Below are 27665 nucleotides of genomic sequence, written 5' to 3'. Positions count from 1 at the left end.
GAGGCCTGCCTGTGGGGCTAAGGAGCCAAAAGGAAGCTCATAGGCTGCTCTGCTTCAAGACTCCTCTTTCCAAAGAGGGGAAGGAAGAAGCAGAGTGAGAGGGGCAATGCCCAGAGATAAAGGGCGTGGTACATGCAAGACCTCACTCCCGCTACCCTTTTCTCTCCTCTAACCCTGACCATCTAAACTTTCTTTCCTCTCACCCCGACCATTCTCAGCCTGAAGCTAGCCAGGACATGACAGACTTCAGCAGACCTCAGGGGGCCTAGGGCCCCTCAATCTCCACCCTCCCAAAGAAGGACTTGGGAGTGCTGCCAAGCTCTCCTTCCCCTTGGAGGAGCCCCGAGGAGAGCTCAGGATTCCGTGTCAGAGAATGCCTCGCCTGAGGGGCACAGCCTCCAATGATGGACAGCTCAGCTGAAATGGCTCTCAGCTGTCTGTTCCTCGTAGCAGAGAAGGGCAGCTCGAGCCCAGCCATCTTCTTACCATGTACTGGGGGAGGCTATACAGCATGCCTTGGTAGAGGATTTCACATGGCGTCTCTGGTACCACCTCTTCCCCCTAAGGCAGGAAACACACAGTTTGCCCAGGACATTTCCAGTTGACCAAAAGCTACATTTTCTTGGTTGTGAAGGGTGGCATGAAAAGAGCACTGAGCTTGGTGTCAGATCTCAGCATGTTCCCTATCCTATTTGTGTCAATGACTCATGGTCTGACCTTGGGTAATTTACTTTCCCTCCCTCGGTCCTAGTTTCCTAGGGCTCGTCTGACGGACCGCTGAGGGCTCTTCCAGCCATAACAATCTGTAATTCTGGTTTTCACATCATCTGGCGTCAACCCAGAATTATTCTTTCCGTGTCACGTGCTGGGTCAGGAGTCAAAACTCCTGCCTCGGAGATGGCTCAGACCACTGCTTTGCTGGACACGTGGGCTTAACTCAGGCTACAGGTGTGCCTGGGACACAGGAACAGACAATCCACACAGAGTCACTTCCCATGGTGTCAACCTGAGGCCCTCTGGGAGCTCTGGAATGCTCTGAAGGAGAGACAGGTGACTCAATCAAGAGAATCGATAAGAGAGTTGGGTAACCTATGGCCTGGAGAGGCAAGCAGGAGTAATAGCTGGGAAGCTTGAGGTGGAAACTATTTTCTTGACTTCTCCATTAGCCCCTACAACGCCTTTCTCCCTTCTGACCCACCCCTCATGCACTCCTCTTTTTGTCCTTTTGATGACCCACTTAAGCTTTTTACCAGAGTAGGGAGACTTGGGCCTCCAGTGCTCCAGAGGCAACTCGGGCCACTGTCATCTTTGGCCAGTGCTGTCCTTGCTTACCCCAGGTCCCTCTGTTACAGGGCAGGGGTCGCTGCCATGAGACCCTGAGGCATGGAGAAGTAACCAGGTCCTTTCATCCCACACAACTGAACGGCTGCTTCCATGAGCACAGGTCTTACGTGGGCATTCAGTGAAGCCTGGCAATCCTGCCCGCTTGCCTTCCTGTTCTCCGAAGGCTTATCTCAGACTTTCTCTCCTCTCCTCCAACCAATCCCTCACCCAGAACCTCTCAGCAGTGGCTAAGTCTCCCTCACACTTCGTGGAGAAAACAAACCGACAGGCACCTGCTCCTCTTCTCAATGCCACATCCTCCAGTCTCTACCTTCCTTGACATGAAGGAGGAACCACCTGTACTCCTACCAAAGGCCAACCCTCCACTTGGGCTCAGGTTCTCACGCACTTTTGCCGCGTCAAATGCAATAGTGTGTAATTGTCCCCTCCCTCCTGGATCACCTCTCTCAGGACACAAACATACTCGAGCATCTCCCAGCTATAAAGCACTTTCCCTTGAGCCCACAGCCTCCTTCAGCTACCATCCTATTTCTATTCTCTTCATAACAAAACTTCTGTTGTCTATGTTGACTGTCCGCGTCCTTTCTTTGCCTTTTTCCCCCACACACCCATGAGGCTTCTAGCCCTACCACTTCACTTGAGGTTGCTCTTTTCAAGGTCACCAGTTTTCTTCATGTTTCCACATCCAGTGGGCACCTGGCTCTTACCACGCTCCCCTTGTCAGCGGCCCTTGATACAGCTGATCACGCCCTTCTTGAAAGACTTTCTTTTCTTAGCTTTTATGGTATCATGCCCTGGATTTCCTCCCACCTCCCTGAGTGATTTTCTTACTCTTCTTTGCCGGCTCCTTTCCTGACTCATCCCACTCTCAACATACTGGTGTGCCCCAGGGCTTTGTCCTGGCTTCCACCCTCTTCTCTATTTCTACTCCTTCCCTGGGTTATCTCAGCCAGTTTTATGGCTTTTGACACTGTCCATAAATCAACAGCTCCCAGATTAATCTCTCTAGGCGAGTCATCTCTCTAGAACTCTAGATCCATATATCTATTGCTTGGCTGCTCTAGTATGGATGCCTAATGGATATTTAAAACTTAGGATGACCAAAATAGAACTCTTGATACAACAAAACTCCCATCGTGGCAAATGGTACTTGTTCTTGAGTCCTCTTTTCCCCTCTCTATCATACACAATTAAACTGCAATTCTTGTCAGCTACACCTCCAAAATATCCCCCAAACTCGTCTACTTTTCCCTGGCTCCACACTTAACTACCCACGTCCAGGGCACCATCATCTTCCACCTTGATTTCTGTTTGAGCTTCCTAACTGATACCGCTGCTTCCACTCTTTTCTGGTCTAGTCGCTACACTGCAGCCAATGGTTTTGAAAAAGATAAATCAGATCATGTCCCTCCCCTGATTAAAATCTCCAAAGGCTTCCCTTTGCACTGTGAATCGACATCAAGCTCGCTGTCTTTGCTTCCAGGGGCTACATAGTAATGTTGGCCCAGACCACCTCTCTGACTCCGTCTCCCACAAGCCCACCCATCAACCCTGCGCTCCAGTGGGCCACGCCACGTGAACAGCTTTCGTTCCCTAACCCTAACATTCTGAGCTTGCTCTCATCCTGTTAAGGCTATTCCCTCTGCTTGGAAGGCTCTTTCCCCTGATGTTCCTATGGCCGCTCCTTCTTGTACCTCATATCTTGGCGTAACTGTCCCCTTCTCAGAGGTCTACCTACCCTGACTGCCCAATCTAGTCTACTACATGCCTTTATCATGTCGTTCTATTTAAACTTTCTTCATTATATCCCCCATTCTCTTATAGTCTTCTTGTTTCCCTAACTATTGGTTTATCTTTTTTCTCCAACTTTCACGTGACCTTGTCTTGCCTGGCACACAGTAAGAGCCCAAGAGCAGGCACGCATGCTCTGTGACAGCACTGCAGATAGATTTCCTTCCCGTGCAGGACCCTGACTCACCAGAGACATCGGGCACTTCTCCAGCGCTTCCTCATTCTTGATCTGAACGTCTGCAATGGAGATGTACTTGTGCTGGGGAAGATAAGACACCAACAAGGGGCCGAGGGCCTCGATCACACGTGCACCCGCCTCTTGTCTAACATCCTCAACCACAAGGCAACATTCTGTGCATGGGTCCAAACAGGTCATGAACTCTCTGAAGGTAGGACTCTTAGTCAGCTTTGCATCATTAACACTGAGCAAAGCGCTTCATGCACAGTGTTTCTGTTGATTCCATGCTTCCCATTTGTTGAAGAGCCTCAAATACCTAAGCATTTACCCTCAACCAAAGTGCAAAGGGAAGCCAAGAACAGGTCCTTGCCCCTGGCCCGCTGCCCTGAGGGTTCTGCTGCATGTGCATGTGGGTGTGGAGTGACGTTCAGGGGGGAGAAAAGTCAAGGTCTGTGCAGGAGACGCCTACTCTTAGTCTTGGGGCTCAAACGCGTTACACGTAGAGCAGCCTGCTACTCAGTCCTGGGCCTTTGGAGGTTAGTGGTCCTATAGGGAGAGAGACGTGAGAGGAAAGGAAACGCGAGGTGGGAAGAGAGAGAGAAGGGATGAAAGGAAGAAAGGAGAACTTTTGTATCTATCTGAACGTTGGTAAGTAGCAAGACCAGATTTTTACCTCTTTGGCCAAAACGCCTTCAGGGAAATGCAGAATAATAGGTTCAGCATGTGCCTGGTGGAGGAGCCTAACCCAGTACCAGGACCTGGTAGTCCAGCTTGCCTGGATGGCTCCCTACCCCTGAAGAGCCCCCGCCAGTCACCTGCTTTAGGGTCTTCACACTTTCGTGGATGGGCCTGGGTAATCCAACCAAGGTATCTGTGTCCCTGTGAAATGCAAGACACACCAGATCATACGCTTCAAACGTATAGAGAACTTCCCAAACCCCTGGAGTCAGGTGGACCCTGCCACTTTCATCATCTGGTACTCGGGATCTTTCTTTGCCAGCTGCCGGGTCCCCCATCATTGCTTTAGGATGCAAAAAGAATGGTACACAGAAGAGTTCCTGAAAAATGAGGATTTTTGTGTAGTGTCTTGGGGACTCACTTTGTCTGGAAGTGGTGAGTTCCTCCTTAAAAGGGCATGTAGCCCAGTGACACTTTTGACAGTAAAACACCACTAATAATGCCTTCTCAGGTTTTGCAGAGGACCGTGGGAAGGATTCATGAGGGTGCAGGGACAGGGGAAGACTGGCTCTGTTCTGACCATGTCTCTTCTTCACAGACTTGTGGCCCATGAGAATAGGAAGGGCCCCTAGGGACCATCTAATCCTGCACTCTTATGAGGAAATTGAAGCCCAAGAGGGAAATCACTTGTTGCTCAAGGCACCACACCAGCTAAAAGCAAAGTAAGTTGTTCTAGGAAACTGGAAGGAAGAAATTCCATGGAAAGAACCCAAGGTAGTCCCTGGGAGTTGCTCATGGCCTCGTGGTTCTATGTTGCATTGTGACTGTGGGCGAAATCTCTTATTCCGAGCCACCCGCACCTCTGGCCGCCTGTAGCCATTCGGACCATCAGTCACTTACTGTCCCAGAGTGAATCCGATGAACTTGTTCCTGCTTAGCTCCAAGAAGTGCTCAATGTCCTTCTGCCTGAGAGGACGGCGGAGAGGTGAACCCCAGAGAAGGGAAGAAAAGCAAACCTTGAGAGAGAGAACCTTTCTGGGTTCCTACCCCATCCAATTGGATCCTTGGAGCGGGGGAGAAGAGTAACTAACAGAGGGAGCTTCAAACTGAGGTGTTCTGACCCCCAGCCCAACTTACTGAGCCTTGAATACACAGACCACTCCACCCTGGGTCTTCAGTGATTAATAACCCAAAGCTCAGGGTCCCTGGTGCTATCAAACCTACCTGACTTTTGGGGCCCAGGGTAGGCCCTTGGGGAAAGCCACCCGCTCAGCAGAGAGGGGTGCCTGTGAGGGCGGAGGTGGCACCAGAGGGTCCTGTTCTAGCAGGTCTAACTCTCCATCCAAGGTTCGTTCTCCATCCCCAGCAGACTCCTCTTCTTCCTCTGTGGTTGGTTCCTCGGTCTTAAAGAGATCTCTCTCATTGTAGATGTCCAGGCTGTCCTGCTTAGTGAGGAGTTGCTGCGGGAAAAGGGGGCAGGTATGCAGAGGTCTCACCCTGGGCATCCTTGGTGGAGCCCATCCCCTTCCCACCGGCTGCCAGACATCAAAAGACATGTAGTAAGAACCCAGCTCTTGTGAAAATATCCCTTTTCCACCTCCACCCTACTGTTCCCACCAGGCCCAATCCCAGGACAAGCAGCTCTCAGACCACCATGACAACCGCCAGGAACAGAGCATAGATAATCCCGAAGTCAGAGTTACTTAGCGTTCAGAAAGCACTGATGCCTTTTTTTTTTACCAGCACTTTCCTTCCTAATTATGCTCTGCTTAGGTGAACATTCAATTAGTTTGCCTTCTGTGAGCATACACCAGCTGGCTGGCTGAGGAAGAGGAGGACAGAAGCTGCTGCTAGGCAGAGGGAAGCGAGTTTGGAATTTTAAATGTTGTCACAGAAAGAAAAACATTGGACAGAAATAGGCCAAAAAGTTAACAGTCACTGCCTCTGGTTGTTAAGATTGTGGGTGATTTTTTTTCTCTTCTTCTCATTTTATATTTGTTCCAAATATTCTACAATGAGTAAGCATTACTGTATAAAACAAAAATTAAAGGTTAAAAAAATTACACTGCAGATAATGTAGGCTAGATAACGGAGCGTGACTGTCTGGTTCTGAAATTTGTAGTTGGCAAATCAGGCAGATGAGTTCACGGGAGCACGGTCAGGTCTCAGTGCAACTTGCCATTTTGACCTTTCCAGAGCTGCAGACTATGCCTAGAACCCTAACCTGTCATCTCCCACCTGTAAGCCTCTGGTTCCAGGGCCTGACAAGAACATGGTTGGCTCAGAGTAAACCTTGCTGCTGAGAAAACAGGGAAGGCACGAGGATTTTCTGGGAGCTCTGTTCAGATGCCCTGGGTCCCTACCCCCAGGATTAGAGCCTAACCCAGCTCTTGCTAGGGATGCTAAGGAGCCCCAGGCACTGAGATGCAGGCCAATGACCCTGTAGCAAAACATGGATGTACAACGTGATATCACAAGGTGACATCATGACAGCTCAGGCGTCTGTCCATGCTGGGGTATAGAGGCCAAAGTATTGAGTCCGAGGCTTCAGATTGGTCACATGGCCAAGGGATGGGATGAGCCGGGTCATTTACTGTCCTTCCCTACCACACCCAGAGTAGCTTAGAATCCTGAATTTTGGCCAGCTGGTGTCACGCCACTGTCGGCTTTAGTCCATACCCTTCGAGAACCACGGCGGCCTCGCAGCTTGGAGGGTGGTGGCGCCAGCTGAGACTCCCCCAGGTCGAGAGTGTAAGAGGGCGGGGAGGCAGCACGCATGCTCTTCACCACCTGAATGCTGTCCTCAGCCAGTGGCGGCAGGCCCAGGTCTGCTCGCTTCTGTATTTTGAGTGCTTGCAGATGCTCAAATCCACCGAGGGTAAACTGAGGGGTAAACAGGAAAGGGGCAGAGGAGAGAGAGGAAGGGAGGGAAGTCAGAGAGAGCCAGGTCAGGGAGGCATGGATGCAGAAGAAGAGACAAACCTCCAGGCCCCCTGGGATACCCTCCTTAATTAGGAAGTAATAAAAGGAAGGAGCAAATGTGGTGACTAGCCCAGTGTGAGGAGCTCAGAAGTCAGGATAAAGCATTTTTCACTGACCCAGGGCTGGACATCTCACCAGAAACGAGGAAAGGGACTTCTAGGGGTTTCCACTGAACCAACAGGAAAATGTACCTTCCCCTTTAAGGAACACATCCAGATGCTATAACCCCCAGAGCCACTCAATGTCCTCTGCAGTCAAGAGGCAGTTTCCCCTTGAGGCCTGCCCTGGACGGTTCAGCAAGTGCTGTGGGGTGGGAGTCGGAGATGGGGGAGCAGGGTGAGTAATTAGCAGCAGAACTACAACCATATACTTACAAAGACTTCATTTATTTTAAAGCAAATCCTCTATTTATCTGGAGGGAGGGCAGGCACTAATCCCCCACTTTACAGCTAGAGAAAATCAGCCACAGAGGTGCCCCAGGTTCCTCAGTAGGAGCAGAGGCCAGATCTCCAGGTGTTAGGCTGTGCTCTTCCCACAAAACATCAGCTGTATCAGGGGAAGGTGCAGTGATACCCCGAGTCGCTCGTCAGAAACAGATTACCTGCTCTGACACAGCACATAGGATTCTCTGGGACAGCACTGTTAACCTCCATTGGCTAGGAGCTGCCCTGTTCTGCCGAGCTCCTGCCTCGGAATCAGACTAGAAGAAACTGAGGTGGCCAAGGGCTGCCCATCTGCTGAGATGGGAGGGGAGACTGAGTCACTCACCATGACCACCTTCCAGAGCAGAAGCAGGACCTTCTTTATGGGGAAGTGGGGAGCCAGGCCGCTGCAGAACTTGGTAACCATGGAGAAAAGCAGAAGGGCAAAAGGTTCCTCATTATGCATGGAGAAGCCTGGGGGTGTGGAGAGAGGCAAGTGAGAAGGTGAGGAGGAGGTAATGGAAACCCGGCCCGTGACCCTGATTCTGGACACACCGAGGAAGGCACTCACCACCCCTAAAGCCTCTGAGTGCTTGGTCCTGAGAAGGCAGCTAGAGACCCCCAGAGAGAAGCTCCTCAGGGGCAGAAAGGGAGGCCTTTGAGGTAAAATGGCTCAGCTCCCGCAGCGGGGGGTAGACGCCAAACTGGGAGTAACAGTTATAAAGACGTGACCTTCTGGCCGAAGGACCCAAGGGCATTTCGTGGATCACAGCCCACTTTCCCACAGCAATGAATACAGTTTTTACATCCCACAGGCTTTCATATCGTATCCCTGTCTGATGACAATACCAACTTACATTTGAACAGAGTTCAGTTTTCAAGGTGAATTCAACTCATTGTTTTCACGTGGGATTTGTGTGGAATGGGAGAGGGATGCCTGCCCCCATTTATAACCAAGGAAATTAAGGCATAGAGAAGACATAGGACTGGTCCTACTTCACAGATACAGGGCAAATCAAGCCAGGCCTTCATGCCTGCCATGCAGTATCTCTGCCCTAAAAGAAAGGATGTTAATTCTTAAAAGAAGAAGAAGAGGAGAAGGAGGAAGAGGATGAGGAGGATGAGGAGGAGGAGGAGGAGGAGGAGGAAGAAGGAAACAGAAAGGCTGCCTGTCTCTTAGGCAGATGCTCTGCTTCCCCTCCACCATCAGCAGCCATCCCCACCCTTCCTCAACCGCCACTTCTTACTCAGTTCAGTGCGGAAGGTCTCCCGGGCTCTCCTCCACCCGCAGGAGTCTGTCTCTCGCTCCAGGCGAATATTTTCCACCATCAGGTACATGACACTCAGCAGCACCCTGGGGTTATAGAAGGGTCACAAGAGGTGCCCAGGGCAGCTCCCAGCCTACAGTCAGAGACCTCAGGGACGGTCTCTGTGGGAGCCCAACCCACTGGAATTAGCAGCTTTTACTGGTTTGGGTGCATCCGGGATTTGGCTGAAGGGTAACCCATTGCTAATCCCGACTCCCTATTCCAATCCCATGGCAGCGCCACTCACCGGAGCTCGGTGCTATCCGCGATGGAGATGGCTGGTTTCCGAAGAGCACTGCTACAGGCCTGGCTGTTGCTGCCACAGGAAGCAGGGAGAGAGCGAGAACCCAGAAGCCTCTTTACTCACTGTGTTCCCACTGATCACACACGCAAACGTGAGCACCTGCCATTCCCTGGCTATGTAGCTCTAAAGAAATTGGTCTACGGTAAAGGAGCCCATAGCATTCCTTGGCCAGATCAACAAACCCTTAACTGTGGTGAAGATGGGCAAGGGCAGGGTCTGTGATATTCACTCCTGTTATAATCCCCACTGTGCCTAGTGCTGTGCTGGACACAGAATAGATGCTAAGCAATACCTGATGAATAATAAACAGAATTCACCTTATCTAAAACTCCTGGGTGATGGACGTGAGACAAAACGAGGTGTCACTACAGTGGTAGCAGCAGATAAGGCCACCTCCAGAGCCATAACCCATGAGGGAAAGAACTGGGCACAGCTACAGGAATTGGCCCTGTCCCTCTTGGGTCATGTTCTCAGCTAGAACAGTTTTGTTCATGGATTCCAGAGTTAGGCTAAGCTGAGAAGATGTCTAGATAAAAAGGCAACTCACCCAAGGTAGGCAGACCCCTGAAGCCCAGGATTGAAGGATTGAAGCTGTAAGTGGGGCAGAAGCAGCTGATGAGACCAGCCACAGGGAGGAGGACAGAATATCAGAGAGCCTGGCTAAAGGGAGGGGACCTGTCAGTGTGAGCTTTGGATGGGGGTGAGAACAGACCCAGCTCCCCACAGAGGTCTCTATAGTAAGGGAAGCAGCGTAGGACACGACACCCTTCGAGGGGAGGCCAGCCCTCCCCCAAGCTTCTTACTCGATTTCCATGTGGAGTAGCTCCAGGAAGGCCGAGAAGGTCCCCATCTGATAGAGCAGGAAGCAGTTGTACCTGGACCAGTGTAGCACGTCAACCTCTGAATCACATTCCCCAAAAGTGCCTAGAGGACCAGACAGTGCCATAGGGGTTGAGGGGGAGGGGTATCCCAGTTCTTTGCACCCTGCTCACGATCTTAGGACTATCTTCCAACATGCTGCCCAACAATTAGGCTGACAAAGGTAGGGCCAGGGCCCCCTAGAACTTCCCGGAATGAGGCAGGGATGAGGAGAGGCAGACTCCTGGCTTGGGTTCAATGTGCTCATCAATGGCCCGTCTTAAGTTTGAGTGCCCTGAGAAGCAGCTCCAGGTGAGAATTCAAATGCAAGTAGTTTATTTGGGAGTGGATCCTGGGAATTATCTGTAGAGAAGTGGGGGCGTGAGATAGGAGAAGGCAGGCACGAGCTCAATCCCAGGTGGGGGGAGGCTCTGAGAAACAGTATAAAACAGACAACTCAGAATCATCCTACCCAAGAGGGGTGAGGCGGGCGGGTTATTCATCCGCTGACTCTGGTCAGTCATGGACGAAGGCTGCTGGACCAGGGGAGCATGTTAGTTCCCTAGCGCTCCTGGCTGCCCCATGTGGGCTGCAGAGAAAGCCCTCAGGCACAAAGAGGAAGATGCTGGCAGCTGGACACCGGCCACAGCACCAGACCCAAGAGACGTGGGTGGGCTTCCGGCTTCCCTTCACCCGGTTTCCACTCTTTCCTCTCCATTTATGATTCTTACATGTTGGCTCCCAACTCGTCGGTTCTGCCAGCGGTCCTCTTATTCATATTTATGATCTCAGGGCTTATTTTTACTACTCCAGCTAGGCTATCTCATTTCTCTTTCCAACACCTGGGTAATAGGCCTCTTCTGGGAGGCTTTCCTCAATTAATCTCGTTGAATTCTGATCATCTCCAAATACAGCATCCACCCTGCTACTCTGTTGGCTTGAACCTTTTAAATGCCAATGAGAAACAAGGCAGAGGGTCCACGTGTGCATTTGTGGTGTGCCCTTGCCTCCCCTCGGAGTTGGGGCCAGGGAACAGCTGTTAAAGAGGCCTCCAGGCTCGGCTGGTGGCACATCGTCAGCTCTGGCCACGCTGACGCTCTTGCCAGTCTCCAAATGCAATTACATTGCAAGGGAAGGAAAAAGGACCCATGGAAATCCTGGGATGCCCGGTGAGATACAGGCCGATTCCAAGGGATCCAGAACAGAACCCACCACCTCCTCATCTGCTTCGTAAGAACCAGGTTACTCCCAGCACATGACAAGATCTGCCCTTGAAAGGCAGGGACCTTGCTTTCCTAGCATGACTGGTCTTATCCTTATCCTGATAACACCGTTTCTCTCTCTCGTCTCCACCTCTCTGAAGTGGGCAAAGGTGGCTGCTCACCTTGGGCCAGGTAGAGAACAGCCCGGGCCCCCTTCAGTCGCCTCTCCCTGCTGACCACCTCCAGCCGGTCCAGGAGGCCCATCACGTAGGCCTTCTGGGCATCTTCCTCCAACTCCAGCCACTCCTTGCCCTGCACTGGGAACAGAAGGCCACACAGAGCCAGTGGCAGCGGCTGCCTCCCCTTCCTGAAAAAGCTCCTGACAGCATAGCCACCTCTGACCTCAGCCACCTACAAATCCTTCTCTTCAAAAGCTTTCCTTATTTAGCTGAGAAAAAATAAGGGATGGGAAAAGGTAAGGACCCAGAATGTTCTGGCCTGAACCCACTCTGCAGTCTCACCTGCCCCACCCCCACCCCCAGCCTCCACACACAGCCCATACTGTCCGATCTCTCTGCCTTTCTTCGGGGAGTTCTCTCTGTCTTCCGACAACAGGTAATTCCTAGTCACCATTACAGATCAGTTGCAAATTGCCTCTTTGCCACTAATGCTTCAGCCAGCTCTTTTCACTCCTCTTGTAACACTTACCATTTTCCTCTTGGCTTTAGCTAGTGTGGGGACATACACATCTCCCCTTTGTTACCAGACTATAATCTCTTTGAAGATACTGCAAATTCACCTTCACCCCTGCCTCTTGCATCTCTGGCACAAAACGGGTACTCACCACACATTTGTTAAGTTGAAAATTGAATTGTCACTGACCAAGTAAGGGAACGGAGGTCCGAGAGGAGCACAGTCTGGGCACATGAAATTATTATTAAATGCTATTGAAAGTCCAGGAGTAGCAGGCTGGGCACTGGGTTCTACCAGGTGGCACCAGCCCAGCCCAGCCCCACCTCCCCTCCCTCTATCAGAGAAAGGGACCCAGCTCAGGCTTCTCTCGCTTCCATGCTATGGCCTCTCCACCTGACATATAGGAAACTCTGTCCCATGTGCGAGAAGGGATAGAAAAGTTGTATGGCTATGGAGAGGCTGCAAAAGGATCATCTTTGTTTTAGGCTCTTTCTAGATCAGGCTGGGGATAGCACGGAGGGAAAAAGCAGGTCTCTATGAATAAGGATCTGGGATCACCTTGCGTCTTGAAATCTTCTTCAAAGCACCTCCTGTTAGTGGTGAATTCCAGGTTTTCAGTGTAGCTGTACAATTCTGTGGCAGGAAAGATAGGACAGAGTCACAAACATTTGTCAGACCCTTCTAGAAGGGTCTGGAGTGGAGAGGGTGGTATGAAAGAGCTACAGCTTCCAACACATTCCTGTGTCCAATTCAGTGCAGAGCCAGCTTCCTCCCTTGTGGAGCAGTTAAAAATAGCCACTTGTGTCCCTGGGTGATTAAACTATCAAACCTGTCCTCCTGCTGCCAGCTGGCTGCTACAGCGGAGAAGGCAGGCATCTACATTTGGTGAGGGCCAGGAGCAGGGTGGGGGCCGAAAGGGCTTCGTGTCATCACTCCTGTTTCTTAGGGCTGCACCCTCTCCTGTTTGTCAACCCAGACTGGGACTACCCTGTCTCTAGGGAAGAGGAGGGCAACCTAACTCTTGAAATTTATAGGCACGATCTTGTGCAATTCAAGAAGCCGGAGTGATGGCTGGAGAATATGCGTGACATGGCTCTTTGGGGTTGGAGCCAGTTCATTCTCTCCCTGCTGAGTTTCCTCGAAGGGTATAGAAGTTTAAGTTCCTGTCCACAGCCACCCAGGCAGAGGCAGCACCAAACCATGCAGAAGCAGCGACAGTTGCCAAAGGGCTGCCCGTGCCCAGGCAGGGCAGCTAACTTCGCTGACAGTAGTTCCTCAATGCGAAACACAGAGAGCTTATGAGAAATAAAAATGCCCTTCCTTACACACACACTCCAGCACATTATACCAGTGCCCTCCTCTTACGGAGGATGAAGAGAACTCAACAGGTGATAAAATCAATTTCCTCAACACTCTGTTCCCTCACGGAGACCCTTGCTGGACACTGAACTCGGTCACAGATATTATAATTGACAAAGTAAGAGAAATTCACTTATGTGTCAGCCAGCTGTCTCATGGTGGAGAAGCACCTTGTCTGGGAGCCAGGGCTTTTAAGTCCTGAGTCCCCAAAACCCTGCAGTGACCAGAAGAAAGACCCATCTCTGAATCTTAAATTCTTCAGTCACTAGTGGGTAGTGTGGATATATACTTTTTAAGAGTAGAGCACAAAGCCAGTCAGAAAACGGAAAGGCTCTTAGGTACTAACTTTTGTTTTTATTTTATTTTTAAATTTTAGATCATGAACTGTCACATACAGGTAAATATAGAATACATGTAAAACACCTGTGTATCTTCCACCCAGAATACACACTTATTAACACTTGTCATATTTGCTTCAGACATCTAAAATTCCCTCTTCCTCCCCAGTCTATCTTATACCCTCTCTAGAGGTAACCAGTAAAATGAAATTGGTGTGTATGCTTCACATGTCTATTTTATTCTTTTACTACATATGCATATGCCTGTAAAAATATGATATCATTCTGTTTGAAAAGTTTTTATCCAAGCAGTATCATATTGTGTTTTTTTATAGAAACATTTTTTTTGTCTTTCAATAGTTTTTTACAAGAAAAACTGAATACATCCATTCACTTAATTAACACTGCACTAAATCAAGGGTGCAACTAGACTTCTAGAAGCATCTTTTAGACTCTTGTGTTTATGCAGTTTGATGCATTTACAAATTATTTTATCACTGCTTCTTCCCCCCTCAACATTATATTTTTAACATTTATTGATATTGAAACATTGATATAAATCAATTATTTTAATGGCTGTATAATATTGATATACCTTAGGTTATTCATTCCCCTACTAAGTTGTTTTCAATTCTTCACAATGGCTGCAATAAACATCTTTGTATATGTGTTCTTGTGCCCAAGTGGTTTTTAAAGTGTACGTCTAGAATCATTAGGTCATAATATGTGTGTATCTTCAACTTTGCTAGATCTGACCAAACTGCTTTCCAATTTTATACTCTGCGCCCTCGTGCCAAGCAACATATAAAAGTACTCATTCCTCTGGACCCTCACCAACCCCAGGCTTTTAAGTTTTGCAATCTGATCAATGTCAAAGAATATCTCATTATTTTAATTTGCTTTTTCCCATTTAGTAATGTAGTTGAACATCTTTTCATATATTTATAGACGATATGGCTTTCTATTCTATAAATTACTATTCATATTCTTTGACCACTTCTCTAATGGATTGTTCCTCTTCTTTTCTCTCTCCTCTTCTTTCTCGTTCCCTCCCTAGCTCTCTCCCTACACACACACACACACACACACACACACACACACACACACACACATTCTGGATTCTAATCTTTTGTGGGTTATTAAACTAGCTTTCTATTTCTGTCACTCATCACAAAATTTATTCCTTGTGCTTATTCACAAGAACTTCTTTAAAAACATTTGTCTCTTTTCTTTGAAAAAGCATGTCTCAAAGTGTCACTTCCATGTGACAGAATATTTAACTTTCACACCATCTCCACTCAAAGCTCACTTATTAATAACTGGCATTTACAGCACAAGTAACATGGACGCCCTTAATGTGAGGAGATCACATTCAGCCTGAGCTAAAAAGAGAGAAGCAGCCCAGCACTGAGAGAAGACTGGGGTCACTTTCCTCCATCAGAAACATCCTAGCAGCGCTCCACTATGATAGATATAAGTGACATGTCCAACCTTGTACATCTGGCCAGTTGTCTATAGAGCTTTTCTTCAGACGTTGCTGAGATTTATTTAAGGGACAGGTATTAGAGGAAGGGGGGCAAGATAGAGGTAGAAAAGGAGAAATGAAATGGGATAGAGAAGGAGAGGGTGGCAGAAAAAAGAGGGTATGCAAAGTTATGGGTGGATATGGGAAGAGAAAGAGAGGAGAAATGGGAGAAGGTGGAGAGAAAACATTTGAGAGTGTCCCAGAAGAGAATAAAGAAGGGTCAGCAGAAAAGTGATAGAATGAAAGAATGGAGAATACCAAAGCCAAGGGAAAATTCACAGAAAGAAATGTGGACGTGAACAAAGAGATATTTACTGCTGGAGAGTGGGGAGAAGAGGGAATGTGGAGAACAGCCTTTGTTCTACAGCTACTTGTTGAGAACAGACAAGCTGCCATGGTAGATAACAAGCCCCTTCCCTCTCCCTCCTGGGCATTCCTCCTCCACCCTCTACAGACCCACCTAACTCGTACCTGATAGCTCTGCTGCATGCCCATCTGCGTCTCCATATTCAAATTCCAGAGTGGGGCAATCCACTGAGCCCTGTAATGGAGAAATCTTTGTGGTAACTTGGGGAAAGTGTTGACAAAAGGAGATCATACCCTCATTTCATCCTCTTCTTCTCTTGGAGGCCAAGGTGACCACGGAGGCAGCTAGGAGAGTCCCATCTGTGCCTTTCATCCAAGAGGTAACCTTCTACAAGCCAAAACTTGAGGCTCAGTGCAGGGTGGGGCTGAAGATTCCAATATAGAATCAGAAACTCTGGGTAAAGGGCCAGGAACAGATATAAAAGCGACAATGCCCATATCTGATCTACATAAATACAAATCAGAAGAGCAGCTAGCTGATCTCTAGAAAAACGAGATAGACAAAAACAAAAGAGGTGAACTGAATTCTAACTTCAGCTATCATTAACCCATTGTATAATTTTGGGCAAATCTCATTGTGGGGATCATAGCTCCTCATCTGTAAAAAGAGGTCCTTCAGCTCTAATGTTCCATAACTTTAGGATTGTCAAATAAGGTAGCATTTCTACTCCAAAAGTTGTATTAAAGTCTAGATTTTTCTATGATATTGTATGCATACATTTATAATCTCATTTAAAAATATTTTTAATATAATCCCCTAACCTCTTTAAACATTTTGGGGTATTTTCTACCTGTGTGTGTGTGAGTGTGTGTGTGTTTTAAATATTAAATCTTAGCTGTGACATACTCTGTCACATATTGTGTGAACTTGAGCAAGTTTTATTTAAGTGAAAGCTCTCTTTTCTCAGTGTGGTATAAAAAAATATATTTGGTCTTTGCCCCAGTTCCTGGCACAGAACTCCTAAACTTTGGAATTTTCTGAGTGATAGGAGTGTCTGTTGTTCATTAGGAGCCCTGTCAACCATATTGGAGTTTATGCTAATAAGGTGACTCACCATTGAGTCCTTAGAGAGTTTCAGAGGGCCTGGCCCCACCTCCTGGGAGGGGAGGAGGCTGGAGATTGAGTCCAATCAGGTGGCCAAGGCTTAATGCAAACACCCTGAAAGAATGAGGTTTGGGCACACCAGTGTGCTAGGAGGTGCTGCCCCTGCGAGGACACGGGAGCTCTACACCACCCCATCCCCATCCCTTGTCCTATGCCCCTCTTCATTGGGCGCTCCTGAGTTGTATCCTTTCTAATAAAAATGTAATCAAAAGTATAGTGCTTTTCTGAGTTCTGTGAGTCCTTCTAGCGAACTATCAAACCTGAGGAGGGCATCATGGTAATCCCTGAATTTGTCATTCAGGTAGCCTGGGGCTCCACTTGTGGCAGGTGTCTGAAGTGGAGCAGTCTTGGGGAACTGAGCCCTTAACTTGTGGGGAGTGAACTAACTACTGGTAGTGTCAGAAATGGAATTGAATTGGTGTCAGGGAATTGTTGGGAAATGACATGCTTAGCTTTATCATCTGTAAAATGAGGATAATTCATAGTGTCATTGTAAGGACTAAATGAGTTCATATGGAAAAAACAGCACATCACCCAGCAATTGATAGAACGATGTAGGTGGTTACTACACTTAGAATTTTACTCTACTTACAATTTTAATATTATATTATAAAGGCATTTTTCTCATATTATTATGACTATCACTTTAAACAGTTAAGTGGAAAGATATCTGTTGGTTTATTTAACCAGTTCTCTACTGTTGAACATTTAGTTTTTTTATTTTTCTTTACTATATGCATGAAGCTGTAATAAGATTAATTTTTTTTCACATTTAGGATCTTTCCTGAGGATAGATTCTTATAAAGGAAAGTAATGCATCAAACCCTATGAATATTTATATGGCTTTTTGTACATGACAAGTTGTTTTTTAAAACCACTTTATCATTTTATCAAACTTCTGGATTACAGAGACCAGTAAGAAAAAAAGGTAGAGGGCGGGGAATGACATAAGGTTGTGGATGTTTTATTCTGATAAGTACAGATTCAAAAAATCTTTTAAAAAATATATTTCAAAAAAGAAAGAACAATTTAATACCCCCAAAATGGGAAGGACACACTATCAGAATAAAAGAATCATTAAAAGCAGTGTTCTTCAAACCTTTTTTGACTGTAAATCACAGGATAAATTTCACGTCATGTCCCAACATACACACACACACACACACACACACACACAGAAACAAAAGTTAAACAAAATATATTTACCATTATTGTATGTGATGCACTGATGTTTTCTATTATTCTATTTCTTTAAAAAAATGGTCTCAACTCACAGGTTACCTGCTACAGTTTGAAAAACACTGTTCTCTGGGTGAGCACACAATGTGCCATATAGATGTATTATAGAAATGTACACTTGAAACCTATGTAATTTTACTAACCATTGTCACCCAATAAATTTAATAAAAAAAAGAAAAACACCGTTTTAAATTGCATACATCCTTTAAATTTAATGTATGGAACTATATTTTATGAAAAACTCACTTTAATGCCCTGAATTTTCCTCATTTTGCCACAAACTTTGTCAAGGACTTTGGGAACCAATTAAACCAGGGGATCTGGCTGAAAGAGGCCTGAGGTGAACCCTTAGTAGGTTAAGAATCTGTTTATTAAGCAAATAATTATTCTATAGCTTCATTTTTAGGTTGGAAGTTCATACACTAAGCCATTGGGAGAGAATAGGTCAAGAGTGCTGTCCAAGGAGCCTCTCTTGACTGGTGCCAACAGTAATTCTCTAGAAGCCCTAGAGAGGAAAGCAAACCATCTCCCCTGAGGTCTATCTTCCCCAGGAAAGCAAAAGGAGGGCAGGAAGGAAAAGCAGATAGCATCTGAGTCTGGCACCTGCATATCGTGGTAACAGGGGATGTACTGACAGGTAGAAGCAGCTCTCCGGCTGCAGTGCAAGGTGGAGGAAAGCTAATCTTTTCAGCCAACCTTTCAGTAGGCACTGAGCCCAGAGAGAGAGGATCACTGCAGTTGTTCATTTCCAAGCATGAAAAGTGCAGCTGCAGACAATCAGGAGGTAAACTGCGGTGCAGGTGGAAAGCTCCGAGTCTCCAGATACTGAACTCACTGGCAAAGGTCAAGTACGTAGGTGCTGTCAAGAGCCTTTTCCTGAAGGAAGACTTAAAAGGTAGGGACAAGGCCTCCAACCTCAAGAGGAGTTTTAGTTCCCCCCTAGAACATAACATTCTGAAATTATTTTATTTACTCGCGTATTGCCTCTCTCTCCAGCCCCCACTAGAACGTCAGCTCCACACGTCAAAGACCTTATCTTGCTCACCACTGTATCCCTAGCACCTAAAACAGTGCTGCGCCTATACAAAGTCTCAATAATCGCTGAATTAATGAATGACTCACCCTCCCACCTCCCAATAAAACATTTGAGCAAGAACAATGTCTCTATGGGGGAAGGAGGCACAGGGTCCCCTAAAAGGCCAGCCGATCCCCTGCCTGATCTAGCAGGAAGGAGGGCTGAGTTATGCCTCCGAAAGGTGGTGTGATTTGGAGCCAGTCTTTTCACCTCCTCCACTTCTCCTTTTAAAAATGGGGTGGATTCCTACTCGTCAGTATCAAAATGGAAAGCATACATGAAATCCCTTTGGAAACCGTGAAATACTATTCAAATGGTAAACCCTGGACTGGGATGCCGAAGACCTGGCCTCTAGTACCAGCTCTGCCCCTTGATGATGGTGGTGGTGATGATACAGGAAGTGCTCAGAGCTACTCTGCTCTGACCCATTACCTGCACTGTGCCTGCACCGAATTAAACATTGTACATTCAATTATCTCTCTTAGACGTTATCGCAACCTCCTGAGGCAGATAATGTTAACCTCATTTTACAGATGAAGAAACTGGAGCTCCGAGAGGTTTGGCAATATGCCCGATGCCACCCAGAGAGTAAACGGTAGGGCTGGGATTCAAACCCTGGTGGGCTGACGCCAAAGCCACGATGCCGGATGCACGGTCCTGGGCCAGTCATTTCTGTCTCTTTTACGTCTGGAAAAGACAGGGTTAACCCCACCTGATCTCCCAGACCCCTTACATTTGGTCTATTTTCCTGGTCCCCCGTCCGCTCCAGTTCTACTCTGGACGCGCTGATGGAGACTGGCTGGACGGGGGGTGGAGGAGTGAGGATCGTCCGCTCCTTTCATCCTCCCGGTGAGGATTTCCTCTCAGAAGAGGAAGCCGCCCGAACACTCACACTCCTCTGCGCGGGTTTGCCTCCTGGGACACTTCCATCCACTCGCTCCAGTCCTGCCCCCGCCTGATCCTGTCTCATTAACCCTTGCAGGTGGGGGCCCTGAGGTCCGTGGAAGGGGCTCCCTAAAGGGCCTGCCAGCCCTGGGGGGGGGAGCGGGGAGGGCACGAGGCGCGGTGGGAGAGCGGCTGCCCCCCACGCACGCCCCTCTTCACCGCGGCGGAGCTCCGGCCTCCCACCCCTCAGGCCAGTCAGTCAGTCTCCCCGCGCTGGTTTCCTCCTCGGTACATCGAAGACACAAATTCCCACTTGAAGGAGCTGCAGCGACTAGTGGGATAAATATTTGACAAGTATCTGGTACTCTCGCTAAGGAGCTACGGCGTGCGCCCCCGGAGCGGAGGCCAGAAGGCTAGAAAGCCCCAGACCCGCCGCAGGAGACCGGCGCAGAGCGGTCAGGGGCTGCCCAGCCCAGAGTCCAGACGGCGGACTCCGCGGGCGCCCGCTCCCAGGGGCACCCAGGGGCACCGCGGGGCGCGCCCGGGGGTCCGCGCGGGGAGGGCGACGGGGCCAAATCACCTCAGCCACCGCTTCCCGCCTGCGGGCGCCTCCCGGCCACTACTGAAGCTCTCCGGGCTCCTCACCTCCGACTCCCGCCGCTGGCTTCTGAATGCTTCCCGGCCCTTAGGCGCCGCCTGCTTCCCTTTGCCGCTGTCGTTGCCGTTGCCGTTGCCATTGGCGGGCTGACTCCCGGCCCCCGATGCCGCAGGGTCCTCCATGCCACTCTGGTCAGCGGCTCGCCTCAGCTGCTCAGCGCTCTCTGCCCGGGGCGACCCTGCCGCCCCGCGCCGCGAGCTAAGCCCCGCCCCCTCCACGGTTATTGGCTGCAGTCGCCTCCCGCAGCCCCGCCCCGCGGCACGATTGGCTGTTCGACCACCCCGAGAGAGACTTGGAGGAGGTGGGGGCTCATTCAAGGGATTTTTTTTCTTGTCTTTTTTTTTTTTTCAGTCCTGCGGCGTTGCTGCTATCAGTAGACTCCCGAGTTGGCTCCCAGCTCCACCTCCCGAATTCTGGGCCTCTGCTTCTCACTCGGTGTCCCTCAGCATTCAACCCCTCCAAAATAAAGACTAAACCTTTTGGGGGAGCTCTGTGTCTCCCTCCTGCTCCACTGCAGTCACCGTTTCCCCGTTACCACAGACCTCTGCTCTCGAATCCCGGCTCCTGCAAGTGTCCCAAATTCTGCTTCCGTCACAGGGGAGGGATGGCACTGCCGGGTGGCCAGGGACACCTCAGGAAAGGAGGGACTCGCCCTCACTGAAAGCGCAGATTTCTGTAGAGAATTTATGCCTCAGGAGTGAAGTTTGGCTGGGAGACTAGGGGTTGAGGGGGAAGGTGGGGGCGTTTTACTTCGCTGAAATTGCTGGTGCCTTTCAGGGCTGCTCCCGGTCATCTACTTTCTTCTGCTGAAGTGGGCACCTTCCTCATGGTGTGAGCTAGGGAATAGATGTTGAATGCAGAGCACGCCCCCGTCCCCACCTGCTCCTCAGTCCTTTTCTTCATTCTTCTAAGATCCTTCTTAAGGGCTCAGTGTTACCTGGGGCGAACGAGGCTGTGCGACCTGCCCACTCAGAATCCCTAAGCAAGGAGCCTGAGGGGAATCGTGGGAGCCAATGGGTAGGATTGCGGGGACTGAACTGCCACTTTGTTCCAGGCATCGCACCAGGCACTTTCTAGGTATATCACACCTCTCTCCCCTAGGTTGCGGAAGAATCGTTGTTACTGATGAGGAAATTGGGAGGTACTCCTTGCAGTTCTCAAGGTATCACGTTCCGTCTTGTCTCAGTGTCTTCCACGTGCCCTATTCTCTCCCTCTGGAGGAAACTTTCTGTTCTAATCTTGGCTTGACTTCTATTCTTCCTTAAGATTCCATTTAGTCATCACCTCCTCCTCCAGAAAGCCTTCCTTTTGACCCTCCTCAACCCACTCAGGCTGTGTTGGTGTCAAGCCACATCTGCCTGGATCCAAAATCCTTGTATTTCCCATGACATTCCCAAAGTAAGGGGCCAAAAGGAATTATTCCCCCTTGTTATGTCTGAGGTACAACTCTGTCCCTTGCTTAACCGTATCTCTCCCTCACACTTTCCTCTGCTAGTCAGGGACAGATCAAGGCAGAGTTGAGAGAGCAAGCACTCCTTGGAGCTTTCTGAGTTTCTTTCTCTCCTGGGTCTTCCACGTCTCTTTACTGTACCCTCCCAGCATTTTCCCTTTCCTACCTCTCTTACCCCAACCTGGATCTAAGCTCCTTGAGAGTAGGATCAAGTTTTGTTCATTTTCGTATGCCTCATTTATGTATGTATAACACAGGGTTTCTGTACTATTGACTGAAAAATTATTGTTCGTGGGGGGCTGTCCCTTGCATTGTGGGAGGTTTAACAGAATCCCTGGCCTCTCCTCACTAGTTGCCCATAGTACCCTTCCCCTAGTGTGACAATCTAAAATGTCTCCAGATATTGCAAAATGTCCCCAGGGATTGAGACCCAGTGGTTTAACAGAATTGAATTGATAAGAAGTTCCAAGAAAATCCCTGGCTCAAGGCCTAAACTATTTGATTTTGGAATGTTTTCAGGGTATAATTTGTTAAACTCTTATTAAAGATTCATATTCTGCTTTAAAATTCACAACCTACACCTAGCTCATCACTGCTTTAGTGTGGTGAACCTGCCCCAGCACAGCCCACTGTCGTTTCTGAATAAAAGAATTATTCTACCTACCCTCTTCCAAATCTCTCCTCCTAAGCAGCCAGAGTTCTAGGATTGACAGGCCCAGAACTTCATGTTCCCTTTTGTGAGCCTAGTCAATCAGCGGGATCCCCAACAGTGGTGGCAGACAGGAGTGGTTATTTTTGAGGCTTTGCTCCTTTTCCAGCCTACCCCTGGGGCAAAGAGAGCTGAGTGATCTTCAGTTGGGAGTAGGATTAAGGACAACTCTCAGGTCCCCTCTGGCCTCTGTGTAAAACTGCTGAGCCTAGAGCTCCATCTGGCTCTACTTTCAGAGATGGGATTTCAAAAATTGGTGCTATGGAGATTGCAAAGAATCAACATGAGGAGAGACCTCAATCCATTATCTTTTCTACACCCAGTGGAATGGGAGACAGTAAAGGTCAGACATCGATCTGATCATTATAGGCCGATGTTCAGAGGAGGCCGACGTTGTCAGAAAGGAGGAAGATATCTGGAAACAATTCTTGGACGAAGTGACAAGAAAGCACAGATTAACTGAAAACTTTGAAACTACAGGCCATGAAGTTGGCACACTCAATTTCTTTTCGCTTATTTGTCAACAAAGAAGTGACAGTTATCAGTACCATTGACCACAGAGATACCCATAAATATACCTGGGAGCTAATTAGGGCTGGTCTACAAGTTTTTCCATCTTGCAGAGATGGCTCCAGTGCTGAGTTATTTTTAAACCTACACTACTACTTTCCCTTATCCCAAAACTCAGATTTCCTGAGGCTGCTGGCAGAGGGCTGGAGGTATAAATAGAACCAAACATACCCCTTTCCCCATATAATCACTCCACTCTAATCCACGGTCAGATATGTGATTAAATAGATAACACCTGGCACTGAGAAAGCTTAAAAATAAGATGAAGGAAGTCTTAAAATACCTAGTTTTTTAGGATATCAGGCAGCCAGAATAAAGCAGAAAAAGGATAGAACACCCTCCTTTCGTCATAAAGGGCATGTGTGGGGGACATAAGAAAACATCTTGGAAACAGGATGTAGAACTAGTTCAAGATGTCAACTAAAGTAGCTGGCTGTCAGTAAGCTACTTGAAAATGGCTACTCTACTGGTAGTTGAGAAAGAACAGGCAGTTGGATTCATGCTCTGGTTACCGAGTTAGTCGGGCAAAACCTGACTTAGAGACAAATCTCTGCTAGATTCAGGTCTTTCTTCCTTTTGGTTGGATGTTGTCAGGTCCTGGGTGGCAGAGTCCTTTGGTCCCAAACGGTGGGATGCTACCTTCTTCTGTACTCTCTAGCCAAGGGCAATATCTCTCCAAGAGAGGGCTTGGGGAACCTAGAAACAGGCTTTAGTTTCTCTGCCTTAAGCCCATATTTCTCAACTCCCTGGTAGTTTCTCAGAACTACCCGGGTGGTCGTTCTGAGAAAGCAGGTTCTGTATACACATAACTGGGGGTCACGGTGATATTTATTCATGGAATAAGGGACTCTTACAAGGCTGAGGCCAAACATGCCTATTGGTAACTCCTGCAACTTTTCACATCCTTGCCCTACAGTAGCCTCTCTAGCCTGTTGCTCTGAAACCTTTCTCATCTCTGAATTCCTAGTTCACAGAAGCAAGGAATACTCTCAAGACAGGGATGCATTTTAAGAATATTTTATTTATCTTTTGAGATTACATCGTCATTATTGCTGATCTAATACAATCACTTAGACATAAAGATTTCCAAGAGCCTCTCAGAAATGGTGATCCTTAAGAGGTTTTATTTCCTTTCAGTAAGATGACAATGAGAACTAGATGATTATTTTATATAGTATATATATGTATTTATGTATGTATATATAGTTTAGAACTTGTCCACATATAATTTGCTGGTGTTGCCTATTTTCTTTCCATAATTTTCCTTTATTAAAAAAAGCTTAATGCAACAATGCATTTTGATTTCTTTTTTAAAACCATGACAAAGTTAATTTTGAAAAAAAAAATCCATGGGAGCAGCAATTTCAGATCTGTTCAGAGAAAAGACAAGCAGCAAAAAAGCTTTGCAGGAGTATGTGGCCATGGGGAGCCTTGCTCATATGGGAAGGAACGATGAAGAGGTAGGAGGGCAAAAGGAAGGTAGATAACTTTTTTTTTTTAATAATGAGAAAAAGAAAACAATAGTTCCATTAGAAAGGCACAAAAAGACCTTGAAAACTAGCACAAATTCATCATAGGGACAATGGTAAAGCCAGGGCCACAAAGAGATAACTGGACTTCTTTCCCATACTTCCAGATAATAGGATGCATCTAAGGTGAGAGCTTGAGAGAAGAAGACACATTTGTTCTGATTCCAAGGGTAAGAGGGAATAAGGATCAAATGCCAACACTAAGGTAGAACCCAAATACTCAGGAAGCCTGGGCCTCCATGTTCTTAACGGTTGATGATACAGGGTTCCCAGAAAGAAAGAAGTCGTCCAAAACGCAGAGGCAAATACCTCACCATGGGCAGCAACAATGGCAACCTAATCTAGAAGCCTAGTGGGGCTCCTCTTTCACCTGGAATTGGTCTCTTCACGATAGCCAGGCATACATGACAGGATCAGCACATAGTAAGCTCCAAGGGGAGCCGGGCTTTGCAGAGACACAGCAGGTTACGATTTCTGGCCTGAAACATTAAGAGCCTCGAGTCCAGATATTGCTGAATGGAATCTGCTCTGGATATAGTATGAGGTACAAAGATCTGAATCTTTTGTAAAAGGGATCCAATTAATTAATTAAAAAAATGAGAACTGGGTAGGCAAATGGAAAAATTAAATGGTTTGGTGGAATTTTCAGCATTTATGATCTCATGAAAGAGTATCACCATGTATGCAGCCTTTTTCTACTTGGTAAGACACGTGGCCTCTGAGGAACCAGACTCTACGGGCTGAGCCTATATACTGTTTAATGAGGCAAACAGCCATTTACCTAAGGTCCACCTCCCTACCCCCAAAAGGAATGTCACTTTCAGACTAGCTCTGAAGGTAGATGTGAAGACCAGGGTTAAGTTGGAGAAGGTGGAAGTTGGGCAGGAGAATTAGAGGGAGAAGGTTACAGTGATCCTGGGTGGTCTGGCGCTTTCTTGAGTCACCTTGGTCTTGAGACTTTGAGGCAGACCAGTATAGGAAAAAAAATGGGGAAACAAAAAACCCGACAGTATAATTACGGTTGTCAGAGGGAAAAGGGACTCATTTCATTCAAAATTCATAGGACCACTCTAGACTTTATTCTTAGAAACAATCTTGTTCCAATGGAACTCATAAGACCATCAGGTCAGTCTCCAAAATGAATCAAACTCTTAGGTGGAACATAAAATTTCACGCTACTCACATTACTAATTTTTTTGTAATGTTGGAGTTACTCAAGAAATGACCTCTGAAATACAGAATGCTAAGATGGAAGAGGCCAGAACATGAAGATATCCCAACAGAGAAGAAAGACCATAGACCAAACTGCAGACACATTAGATCTCAGTTTCATTGATGGCAATGGCCAAAGAGATGAATGTCTGATGAGGTTCAAAATAGTCAAACTCGCTTTGATCATCTGGACACAATTTATAGTGTCATCTCTGTATATAGCTTAGCCAGTTAAGCTGCAAAGCCCTTCCCAGGATACAAATAAATATATTCTGCTTCCTTAGGGTGTCAAGCTGTGCGCCTGAAAGACCTGTCCCATTTCCGAAGCCATACACCCACAAATCCTTTGGAAAGTATGCCTTTCCCTGTTCAGTTTCAGAAGTAGTATTAGGCAATAAGAGGAATTTTCAGGAAGCAATGTTTCACAACAAGGCCTACTTTTCTGAGACAGTGCCAATTTGGAGGGAGCTTCCTGGGAAATTATCCAGTTAAATGACAAGGAAGTAAAACTATGGGCCCCATTGGGTCTCGCCCCCTCCTGAGCAGAGGTAAGTTGGGTTAGAAAGATGGCAAAATAAATGTCTGACAAACATTAGAGATGCTGAGGAAATAACGGAGGCACATTCCTCTTGGGACCAAAAAGTGTTAAAATGGACATAAATATTCAAGGAAAAGAAAGGAGTCCTGGGTAAAGAAGGAGATCCCAGTATGCACAGGCACAGCTGAGTTCTTGGTGCATCTTGACAAAGCCATAATACTCCTTCCTTCTAGTCATTTTACAAAGAAGGCAGTGACAGTGATGGTCAAGGCCAGGAACCCAGGCCATATTAATTCAGTGGTTTCCAAAAGGCCTTACCAGGGGATGGGCCCAAGCTGGTCCTGAAGGCAGCTCCTGAAAATTTATTCCCCAAACCCCAGGGAACAAGGAGTGCGGAATCTCTGGACTAACTCCTGAGCCTGGACAAGAGAAAAATGACCACTGCTGAGGACTCTGAGCCAATGGAGAACAATGCAAAAGACACACTGGGAATGGTTACACCTTCTTTCCTTCCTCAGCCTGTCCTCTGCAGCTCTGACTGCCCTCTGGGCAGTAACCACACTTTGGGCCAAGGTGACAGGCACAGGATTCTAGATTTTAATAAATAAATAACCTAACATATATGGTGAGCACGGCAGGCGGCTGATTGGAGAAGCAGCTTGCAAGGTTCTTTCCCGTATAGGAGTGGGGTGAAGACTTGGAGTACTATTCCTTAAAACTTCTTCTGGCTTGAGTTACAGGAACTTAATACCTGGAGGGAAAAAGAAAGATGAGACGGTGATGTTATCAGCTGTGGGGATGCTGGGACATGAGAGCCCGCCTAAAGGTACAGCAGGGAGGTAGGACTTTCTGGAGTGTAGGGTGAGGGTGGATAATGATGGCGCCTCTTCACCTCAGTGAAAAAGGTCAGTAGTTCTCCATAAAGAGGTGAAGATCATCAAGATGAAATGGAGAAAGGCAAACTCGGGAAAGGGAACACTATTTAATGTCTGCTGGCCTCAGCGTCCTTTGGGGGTGGCAGTGAAGGGGAGTAGGTTTATTTTTCTGAGTTCATGTAAACATGGTGATGGATGCAAAGACCAATTCCAGTGCAGAGAGGTCTTCCCTACCCAGGCTTTCCTGTTTTCTGGGGCCCCCACAGCACCTGTAGTAGTTAGGCTTGAACGGTCCATTCTTGTTGAGTCCCAGATACTTGGCCTGCTCATCTGTCAGCTCTGTCAGGTGGGCATCAAAGGTGGGCAGGTGCAGGCTGGCCACGTACTCATCTGGAACACACCACAGAAGCCTTGACATAAGCATTCATTCTGTTGTCTAGCTGTTCTCTCCAGGCCAGGCCTTAACAAGTTGG

The 27665-nt window shown here is 47.7% G+C and overlaps 2 protein-coding genes across 11 annotated transcripts in view; both read right to left on the bottom strand.

The window, feature by feature from the left end:
- The window catches only part of STRIP2 (striatin interacting protein 2), a 39852-nt gene extending 19354 nt beyond the window's left edge, over window positions 1-20498 (bottom strand). The window contains exons 1-14 of the mRNA XM_081038760.1: window positions 20297-20498; window positions 15453-15522; window positions 12318-12392; window positions 11249-11383; window positions 9810-9930; window positions 8950-9018; window positions 8643-8749; window positions 7742-7869; window positions 6671-6874; window positions 5216-5451; window positions 4892-4957; window positions 4129-4192; window positions 3323-3394; window positions 487-561 (exon numbers count right to left, since the gene is read on the bottom strand). Coding sequence (XP_080894886.1) covers window positions 487-561; window positions 3323-3394; window positions 4129-4192; window positions 4892-4957; window positions 5216-5451; window positions 6671-6874; window positions 7742-7869; window positions 8643-8749; window positions 8950-9018; window positions 9810-9930; window positions 11249-11383; window positions 12318-12392; window positions 15453-15522; window positions 20297-20431 — 1557 coding nt within the window. The 5' untranslated portion in view covers window positions 20432-20498. The remainder of the gene's footprint in view (window positions 1-486; window positions 562-3322; window positions 3395-4128; window positions 4193-4891; window positions 4958-5215; window positions 5452-6670; window positions 6875-7741; window positions 7870-8642; window positions 8750-8949; window positions 9019-9809; window positions 9931-11248; window positions 11384-12317; window positions 12393-15452; window positions 15523-20296) is intronic.
- A 3541-nt stretch (window positions 20499-24039) lies between these two features.
- Window positions 24040-27665, bottom strand: part of AHCYL2 (adenosylhomocysteinase like 2) — a 141008-nt gene continuing 137382 nt past the window's right edge. For all 10 annotated transcript variants that reach the window (XM_081038552.1, XM_081038554.1, XM_081038555.1 and 7 more), the window contains exons 16-17: window positions 27462-27582; window positions 24040-27068 (exon numbers count right to left, since the gene is read on the bottom strand). In XM_081038552.1, the coding sequence (XP_080894678.1) occupies window positions 27062-27068; window positions 27462-27582 (128 nt within the window). In that variant the 3' untranslated portion in view covers window positions 24040-27061. The remainder of the gene's footprint in view (window positions 27069-27461; window positions 27583-27665) is intronic.

The sequence above is a fragment of the Rhinolophus hipposideros genome (genome assembly GCF_964194185.1).
Source record: "Rhinolophus hipposideros genome assembly, chromosome: 25".
NCBI classification, from domain to species: Eukaryota; Metazoa; Chordata; class Mammalia; order Chiroptera; family Rhinolophidae; genus Rhinolophus; species Rhinolophus hipposideros.
Note: the sequence above shows the minus strand (reverse complement) of the source record. Positions and strands in the feature narration are given on the sequence as shown.